Source organism: Nicotiana tabacum, chromosome 8 (assembly GCF_000715075.1).
Source record: "Nicotiana tabacum cultivar K326 chromosome 8, ASM71507v2, whole genome shotgun sequence".
NCBI lineage: Eukaryota > Viridiplantae > Streptophyta > Magnoliopsida > Solanales > Solanaceae > Nicotiana > Nicotiana tabacum.
Genome location: NC_134087.1, coordinates 209,847,687 through 209,858,004, shown reverse-complemented (window position 1 = coordinate 209,858,004; position 10,318 = coordinate 209,847,687). Strand labels below are relative to the sequence as shown.

General features: G+C 29.9%; 1 protein-coding gene across 1 annotated transcript; it reads left to right on the top strand.

The window, feature by feature from the left end:
- The first annotated feature begins 628 nt into the window (after positions 1-628).
- LOC107798319 (heptahelical transmembrane protein 1) lies at positions 629-5,751 on the top strand. The gene is made up of 4 exons (XM_016621291.2): positions 629-1,023; positions 1,126-1,218; positions 3,957-4,014; positions 4,969-5,751. The coding sequence occupies exons 1-4, from the start codon at positions 788-790 to the stop codon at positions 5,623-5,625; spliced, it is 1,044 nt and encodes a 347-aa protein (XP_016476777.2). The 5' UTR covers positions 629-787; the 3' UTR covers positions 5,626-5,751.
- The last annotated feature ends 4,567 nt before the right edge of the window (positions 5,752-10,318 follow it).

Here is a 10,318-nt window from a genome sequence, read left to right as displayed (position 1 = left end):
CCATGCACCTCGCCATAACCACCTGCGGTCGACCCAATATGACCATTGAAATCCCCTCCCATGAATAGCTTCTCAGCAGGCGGAACCTGGTGCACAATCTCATCCAATCCCTCCCAGAAGTGCCGTTTGACCCCTCCCAGAAAATGCTCCCTAAGAGAATTTTTTATGCTCAGGTCTCAAACTCGAGACATCTAAATTCTAATTAAGAGTTACAGGATCTCATTCAGTTCATCACATTCTTTAGTAGTCATTATCCTTTCCTTTACCCTAGAATGCGGCTACTCAAAAAATAAAACAAAACAAAACAAAATAAAATAAAATAAAATTACAAAATGATGATTGAATCATGAAAAATAAATCAAAAGGGATTGTTACGACAATAGCCGATCAGATTTCATGTTTATTTTTTCAAGCCGATATACATAGAATATATATAGATTTAACAGTTATACATATATTATATACTAGTCGGTTATTATTAGTTTAAGAGATCAAATTGGCAGCTATTTGGGTTAATTAAATTAAAAGGGGTCATCTAAGCTAAGGCATCACGAGAAGAGAAGTTATTGATGACCTACCTACAAGCTGTATTGGCTATAACTGTAAGAAAGTCTTTTCTTCCCAACTTACCCTAAAATAAAACCCCACTTAATACTCGGACAAAACACACACACACTCGTCAAAATCCAAGAAAAAAATTATAGCACAAACTCTTTTGAAAAAAATAGAAACTTTCTTCTCTTCTTCTTTCTTTTCTCTCTATGATTAATATCATATTAATTTAAAGATGACGAATCAAGAAAAAGATCAGAATCTTGATTCAAACAGAAACTGCTACAGCAAAAAGATGGAGAAAAATGGAATAAGAAAAAGGGAAAAATACCCTTTAATTTCTTATGATGAATTACCAGAATATATGAAGGATAATGAGTATATATTGAATTATTACAGAGCTAATTGGCCTCTCAAAGAAGCTTTTTTCAGTATTTTTCGTTGGCATAATGAAACTCTTAATGTCTGGACGTAAGTATATCTCATTTCATGTTTTTTTTCTTAATTTTACATTTTTAAATAGCTTAAATTGCAATCTATTTATCTGGAGTTTTGAATATGTTTTTTTTACAGGCATTTGATTGGATTTATTCTGTTTATGGTATTAACCATAGCTAATGCAGAGCATGTATCTCAACTTGCTGATTTTATGACTATGTTTATTCGGTATGTGTCTAATTCCTTCTTTTTTTTTAATTTTAATTTTACCCTTCTATATTTTTTTTCTCCAAATTTTAGTTCCTTAATTCACATCAAATTGTTGACGGTGAAAGAAAACAACATTTTATTTTATTTTATTGAAAATACATTTTTTTTCATGCATTGACCACCAAACCTCACTCATCAAACTGCATATTTTAAGTGGGCGTTTGGACATAAGAATGGTAAAATTTTAAAAAAAAAAAGTGAATTTTTTTTTCAAGTAAGAATAGTATTTGAAAATTAGTCTTGTGTTTCGACGTGAATATAATTTTGGGTTGTTTTGAATTTTGGTGAATGATCTGAGTGAAAATTTTGAAAAATAGTTTTTTGGAGTTTTTCAAATTTTCGAAAAATTCTGAAATTCATCTTCGAAAATTGAAAAATTATGGCCAAACACCGATTTCGATTTTTTTTTTTTTTTTTGAAAAAGTGAAATTTCTTTTATGGCCAAACGTGCTCTAAGACTATTTGTTTTTTCCCCCCACTATTTTCCATATTTTTTCTTTTCTTTAATTAAGTGTCTATATATCCCTTTCCTCATTGTCTCAAGTAATTAGATAGCGTTTAACTTCAACAACAAAGATTATAGGTTTGACTATTCTCATGTAACAACAAATGCAGCACTAGAAAAATAATAAGATAATATTAAAAAAGAGAGATTAATAAGGTAGGATTATGATATGATAAAAGTGTCACCTAAACAATAATATTAAAATGATAACAAGATATTAGTGAGTTTGGAATGATAGAGCCACCTACCATAAATATTTGTATATCAATTAAACCAGAAAATTGGTCTTGGCCTCCCATTCTTTGTGTGCTTTTTCGTTTCATTATCTTTCCAGCCTTGTGTATTGCACGTTCGCCATTCCTTAAGCACGATTTTGTGCTTGATTTGGGTTAGGACTGAAACTAGAAGCCGATAACAGCTGTCTAGTTGTCCGCACGTAGCTTACTGGAGTTAAGCTTGTGACAAGTTAGATGGATATGATGCTTCCACCCTTAAATAAATGTTTTTGGTTTGAGTTTGGGAATAAAAAAAATCGGAATATGAAACATTTTTTTCTTCAATATATCTTACCAATACAAATTCGTATCAGTCGAGAACTCAATAGAATATCAAACACTGGATGAGAAACTAAAAAAGACAGAGTCACCTAATAGGCTAATATTATATCCTTTTGATGTGGCAAACTTTAGTACGTAAACAACTTTTTATGAACCACCAAAGGATGTGGTGCTCTGTATGAGATTGCTCTTCCCTTAACCAGAAGTCTCGGGTTCGAGTCCTGGGTATAGAAAAATCCTTGGTAGGGAGCGCTTCCTCTCGAATGTGGCCCTATACGGTGCGAATCCGGATATAGTCGGGCTCCAATACGAGTACTGGACACCGGATGAGAAACCAAAATATTTTTTTTATGAAACCAATAACAACAATAAACTCAGTGTAATCTCACAAGTGGAGTCTATGGAGGGTAATATGTACGCAAACTTTATTTCTACTTTGAGCTGGTCGAGAAGCTATTTTCGATAGTCCATCAACTTAAGAAAAAGTGAAAAAGAAAAATCAATAGCGACAAGCAGTAATATCAGTAAAATAACAAGATAATCGAAGCGAACGAAACAACCGAAACTTTTTATGAAACCAAGGCCTAAAATATCCATAGGTGGTCCAATTATTTTGATAGGTGAAATTTAGGTTAAAAAGACACTTTTCAATATGCTTGTACGATATTTCTGGCCATCAAACTCCCAACCACTTTCTTTAAATGTCTGCACATTTATTTCATCTGATATTTTCTTGATCACATTTTGAGATGATACGTCTCTCGGTTCTTATTATTTGTTTTTTAAAATTTGTATATATAAATTTTAAGAAAGATCTTTAATATGCTTAATAGCATAAGTATTTGTTTAACAGCTTGTTTGGATGATTGTTACTTATTGTATTTTATCGTATTGTTACTTTAAATACAATGTTTGTTTTGATTGTTACTTAAATTTTATTGTATCGTATCGTTAAATCCGTCGTTACATAACGATGAAATGTGTCACTTTATGTAACGGCCGATTTGGTGTGGTCGCGTCGTTACCTTGTCTTTTTCTCTCAATCTCACCCTTTATTATTATTAAATAATTTTATTTTATCATTTATCCTACCTTTTTATATACCGTATCATAATTTTTCTTTATAATATTGCAAGTTTATTCATCATATTACTGGTGCGTGATACCATGAAACGACGCAAAATGACACAATCCATCTAAATATTGTATTCATCAAACGGTACAGTACAGTACATAAATACAATACGATACATAATGAAACGATATGTAACAACCATCCAAATCTTCTCATTTAGTTTAATATTTCACTAGTTGAAACTGTGAAGGTAAATTCAGAAAAAAGTAATAAAATAACATCTTGTTTTTCTAAAAGTCAAATATTTTGGAAAATGATTAATACTTTGGACGGAAAGTGATACTAAAATTAATTCTTGTCTGGTATTTTCAATTGGCAATCTCCAACATTTTTTTACTGGGACTAATGTTAATCAATTAATCCATTTCTACACATAAAACTAAACTTTAAATGTTACTTTTAATTAATATAATCCATTAAAAACACTTGAGTTAATTCTGAATATTAGTAATTATCATATTTTAAGATGAAAACATTGAGTTTTGCTTCAATCTTGCAGAAATTTTCCGACGAGTGGAAATGCAAACATCTCTCACAGTTCAAAGGCTTTTTCCCAGGTGAGTTACATGCTGGTTCTTTAAATATTGTTAGTAATACATTTTCATGAACTTTTAAAAGTTTAATCTTGGGCATAGATCACTTTTATCTCGCGGCCGAAACTATTTACATCCGATAGTCGCAAAAGGATATAAAACTTATATATTTTTTGTATATAACACACAGAAATGTATGTGTGTATATATATATATATATATATATAATCCAGTGTCATTTTTCCTTTAATCTTTTATAAACTGACAATTTTACACTATCAGATCATATAAATGATAACTATATATATATAAATAATCCAGTGTCATTTTTCCTTTAATTTTTTATAAACCGACAACTTTACACTATCTGATCACATAAATGATAACTATAGATAACTTTCATAACTAGTGGAACTAGTTACTTGAAAAATAAAATTGACAACCTGCTATAATAAGTTAAATTACACTAATGTATAAAAATTCTTTTCACCGCCAGTATATATAAGTTAAATTCATCTTTAGGAAGGATTTACGTTCTGTGAAATGCTAATGTATAGTTTTTAATTATACTTTCAGACTAAATTTACCACAATATTAGGTAACTCTTCGTATTAAGTTGGATATGATACTATGGAAAATAGAGTAATGACGTGCTCTGTCATAGGTGCTCGCTAATAAAATTCTGAAAGAAGAGAAAAAAGGAGTTAAGTTGTGGGTGCTCACTCAATATTTGTCTAAATATTTTTACAATTGTCTATGCAAATTTACTAAATCTGGTCAAAGATAATGGATGCTTGAGCACCCACAATTGACAATGTAGATCCGCCACTGGACATGCTATAACCAGAATAAATTGCATTGGTAGCATACGTAAAACATCTTTACAATGTGGGCTACAATATATACAACTTAAACCCTTCTAATAACTATGCATGTTATTGAACTGATAGCGTAAAAATTCTTTACACTTACGCGCAGGACCGACACATACAAATGGACATCACATTATCAAATAGGGTAACAAATGAAGCAACTTGGCCATTCTATGTGTTCTTAGCTGGTGCAATGTTCTGTCTTCTATCAAGCAGCATTTGTCATCTTTTCTCATGTCACTCACAAAAACTTAACCTTTTCTTAGTCCAAATGGACTATGTTGGAATAGCAGTAATGATCATCACTTCCTTCTTTCCACCAATGTATTACATCTTTCAATGTTCACCACATTGGCAAATTGTTTACCTCATTGGAATCACAATCTTGGGAATTTGCACTATCATAACCTTGCTCTTCCCCGTGTTTTCGACCGGAAAATATCGGTCGTTTCGGGCCGGGCTTTTCATGTCTATGGGTTGTTTTGGTCTGGTACCTGCAGTTCATGCACTTGTGCTGAATTGGACTGATCCTATGAGGAATGTCACACTTGCATATGAATCTGCAATGGCATTGTGTTATATAATAGGGGCTATATTTTATGTTAGCCGAATACCGGAGAAATGGAAGCCAGGATTATTTGATATAATTGGTCATAGTCATCAAATATTTCATACATTTGTTATTTTTGGTGCATTGGCTCACTATGGGGCTGCGAGGATTTTCTTGGACTACAGGACTCGACTGGGATGTGACAAAAGATAGAGAAATGATTTATTTTAAATACAATGTGTTATGTCTGAGACATAATTGGACCAATATTTTGGTATGTACGAAGAACTATGTATAGTCGGAGGCGGATATAGAGCGAGTATTATGGTATTCACTGAACTGCCTTGTTTTTTACTCAAACTATATATACATATGCAGAAAAAAATCGTAATATATACAATATAATCAGAGGTGGATCCATGATTTGAAGGTCGCGGGTGCACTTTTGCGTTCAACCAAAATCTCATTTGCATATAGGGTGTCATTACTATTATATCACTATTTTTAAAAGACATATACTGTGTACACATAGAATTTTTGCCGAACTTTTTCGGTACCCGTGACCCCTCTCTTCACAACATAGGTCCACCTCTGCATATAATAAGATCAATTTATTCAGATAAAGACGATTGTATGATATGCTGGTCGGAAATAATGCATTTCGAATACAATGTGTTATGTCTGATACATATTGGACAAATATTCGGTGTGTAAGAAAACTATGTATAGTTAGAGGTGGATATAGGGCGAGTACTATGGTATTCAACTGAACTGCATTTGTTTTTGGCTAAAACTATGTATACATATGCAGAAAAGAAATAAAAAATATATACATATATTAAGATCAATTAATTCAGAGATAAAAACCATTGTATGATGTGTTGCTGGGAAATGATGCATTTTGATTACAATGTGTTATGTATGATACATATTGGACCAATATTTTGGTATGTACGAAGAATTATGTATAGCCAGAGGCGGATTTAGGACGAGTACTATGGTATTCAACTGAACTGCATTGTTTTCGGTTCGAACTATGTATACTTATGCAGAAAAGAAATTAAAAATATATACATATAATAAGATCATACTCATTCCGAACCTATTAACTTAGTTGTGGATTCACCTATATGTATAGTGGTATACATTTACAAACAAGGATTGAGTGAAACTTAAATTTGTGAAGAGGTTGCCTATATGATTAATCTCGATTAGTTTGAGATAAAAGATTAATAGTACTTTTCAGTATATATAAAACTTAAATATCTATTTATTGATCAATCTCAATTATTCCAAGATAAAAACAATTGTATGATTTGTTGATCTTTGATACCATTTTGAGCTATGTAATATTTCTCTAGTTCAATGAAGATGCTTTCTACTTTTCCAATTAGCTAAACTATAGAGTTACTTGATCGAGAAAGTATCTCTAAGTTGGCTTATGGTTGGTTTGGCCCTATGCTCAAGAATTTTTCATTTATTTTTCGTAATTAATTAAAAGGTTACAAGATAGAAAAATAATTACGGCAATGATTTAAATTTTTTGGATTAATCATTGTGATTTTTCTTTTAAAAATTATGAAAAAGACAAAAAAAACATATAATATGAATTCAAAGTAAACTGTGCGACGTTTTAGTGAAACTAGTCTTAGAGTACCGCGTTGCGCATGTATTTGATATCACCGAATATAAATTTAGTAAAATTACATAGAGGTTATTCACAAAATTGTCTAACTTATTAAATAAAAACTAAAAAAAAACCCTGAAAAAAATGATGAATATAATCACATTTACCTACCTCAATAAAAGAAGGTCTCTGCTCTACAAATACTTTATTATTATGAAAGAGATTATATATGCTAAAAATGTTATTACTTTCTTTAGCTCAATAATGATGAGTAATATCGGAATTCCTCTAAGCCGTATCATCAATGTTAATAGCATTTATCGATGCTTCTCCACACTGTCCTGGTCTTACGATGTGGATTCGAACCACTGCTTCTCATATCCCTAACAAATTTATCAACACTATAAGAAACTATAAAACACTATGGCAACAATTTTGGAATGTGTTTTTGACATTGTCCTAAATAAGAATAGCTTGAAATAGCCATTGGGCATAGTCTCTTGTACAATTCTGGTATATGGACATGTATCCATCACACAATTGCCAGACCAAATCTAGGAGAAAAAATAGCTAACATTACAACTTAAATCTTTAATGTTTTGGATGATCTGAAAATAATTATAAGCTCCTGAGTACAATTTTTGTATAATTTGCTTTAACTTTTCTTTTCTCGGTATCTTGAAGCGGAAGACTTCTAATGTTACCTGGATTATTGTTGTTCCATGTGAAATAACAATTCCTAAAATTATAAATTCTTGTGAAATTAACTTACTCGACTTATAATTTTATTGGGTTATATTCCTAAATATTAGCAGTTTTTATTTAGTTCAAATAAGAAAATATTTAATAGTCAAAATTTTAATTAATTTTTACGTCTTAAGTAATAATAAAAATACTAAGTAAACGATAATTTGATCCAATATGAATTTATTTTAAATGATAAGAATATCAATCAATGTTGCGTTGAAGTTTCCTGCTTTTATAATAGTCTAGATAGATTGACTGAAGAGGACAAAATTAATAGAAAAGTAAAACATTATTTTTCTATATATTTGTAGTTTTTAATTTTAGTCTCACATTATTTACCATATAATAAGAATAAGTTAATATAATTTGTTAAAAATTTAAGTGAAGTAAAAATTGTTTTTCAAAAAAATAATAATTATTATCCATTGATGTTAAATAATTATTTTATTCATCATGAATAAAACCGGAGTACCATTGTTATGTCACTTTCCATAAAGAAACTACTTGTACTAATATTGTTCTACTGTAATATCATCAAATATTCAAAAGAACGTCCACACAATATTTATGTAAGGTACAAAATCTTATTGAATTTAAAGTCTTATAATTTAGGTATCTATCTTAAATAAGGAAAGATTTAATACTCAAATTTTAACAAAATTTTAGGTCCTAAATATTAGGAAAATAACTAAATGACTATTTTATCTAGTGTGAACTCTATTTTTAAAGAGTAAAAAAGACGAACGATATTTCGCTAAGGGCCTTCGTGCTTTTTACCCCATCTCGATGAGTAATTTTGTAAAAATAAAATCACATAATATTATATATGTTAAAAACATGTTTGTATTTGAGTTATAGAGTAAAATTTTAAGCTTACCATATTTATTAATATTGATTCTATATATAGCTAACTCAATAAAACAATAAACTTTGTCACATAAAAGTCCTCAATCATCTTTCAAATATATTCAACTTAAATTTAGTTATTTCCTATGAGCAAAATATAATATTGTTCTATTTCTCTAATCAATACTTAGCATTATATGAATTGTTTCTACTCTTATTTTCGTCTTGAAGAGCTTTCTTTCTCTATCCATGCACACGCTCATACATGTATTATATGCCTAGTGTATAGATATCAAGTGCCACAAATTCTGTATAATAATAACGACATGAAAAATCTCATTTATTAGGTATCTTAACTAAGAGTATACTTCGTTATTTTTTTTTATAGTACCTATTGTCAATCTAACTCCCTTATGATTTCAGTAGGACATAATATATAGTATAAAGACAACTAACTATATGATGTTTAACTTCTACCAATTTTGCTCAGAAAGTTACTATTTGTGTATGTGTTTCACATGATCGATGATTATTTGACTTTAGCACACTCCTCATACATAAATTATATTATACCATTAATTATTTGAATTCACGAAATTGAGTTAGCTATTTTCCTATGGTATTCAACTTATTCAAACAGATTTATTTCTCATGTAAATATCTCTTATATTACCTTTCGTTCACGAAAGTTCATAAGAAGTGCCTACCTATTTTTATTAAACTATTTAACATTGAAAACTCATGATGAATCCTTGTTTTTGATACTTGGATACGATATTATAGAAGAAAAGGGTAAACCTACTATGAGAATCTAAATCTAAATACCAAAAAAATAAAGTTGGAAAGCAAATTGGAAAGCAAATTTAAGTTACGAATGCAATGACCCAAAAAACCTATGCAAAATTTATAAATAAGAGGGTGTTTGGCTAAACTTATAAGCTGGTCAAACTGGTTTATAAGCACTTTTTGGCTTATCTACGCGTTTGGTAAAATTAAAAGTGCTTATAAGTTAAGTGCTTATAAGCCAAAAATAAGCCAAAAGTCATAAGTTGGTCTCCCCCAACTTATCGAATTTCAGCTTATAATCGCTTTAGGTTTGACCAAAATATTTATTATTCTATTCCTAAAATAATTCTTTTTAAACAAAACTCTTCGTATACCCAATTCTTCAGCTGCTTATTATTAATTTCAGAACTTTTATCCAAACACGTAACTGTTTATTTTTTAAATAAGTTTCAGCACTTAAAAGTGCTTTTCAGCACATAATGCTTATCAGCTACTTAAATCAGCTAAGCCAAACGGGCTCTAAGTCAAGTTTTGAACTTAATCGTATATAAGACATTGTAACGTACCTTTCAATTTGTAATTATATATCAACAATATACGAACCTAGTTACAATTTGCAGCATTAATTTAATATGCGGCAGTATGGGCAATTAAAGAATCCTAATTACTAGGAAAGAATGAAGAAACAAAGAAAAATCTAAAGAAGCCTAAACCTAAACAAAAGAAAATCTGTAGCCAACAAAAATGGAAATAAATGGAATTTTTTTTTTTTGCCTAAGAAAATTATAATTGATTATAATTACAATTATGTCCAGCGTAGAATATACTTACAAAGGTAAAAAAAGCGAATGACATTTTGACATGGACTTCATGCTTTTAATATAATATAAATATAGATAT

Coding starts and splice junctions, on each gene's coding strand:
- LOC107798319 (XM_016621291.2), top strand. CDS start 788: ATGACGAATCAAGAAAAAGATCAGAATCTTGATTCAAACAGAAACTGC. Junction 1,024..1,125: donor GAAACTCTTAATGTCTGGAC/GTAAGTATATCT, acceptor TTTTTTTTACAG/GCATTTGATTGGATTTATTC. Junction 4,015..4,968: donor GTTCAAAGGCTTTTTCCCAG/GTGAGTTACATG, acceptor ACTTACGCGCAG/GACCGACACATACAAATGGA.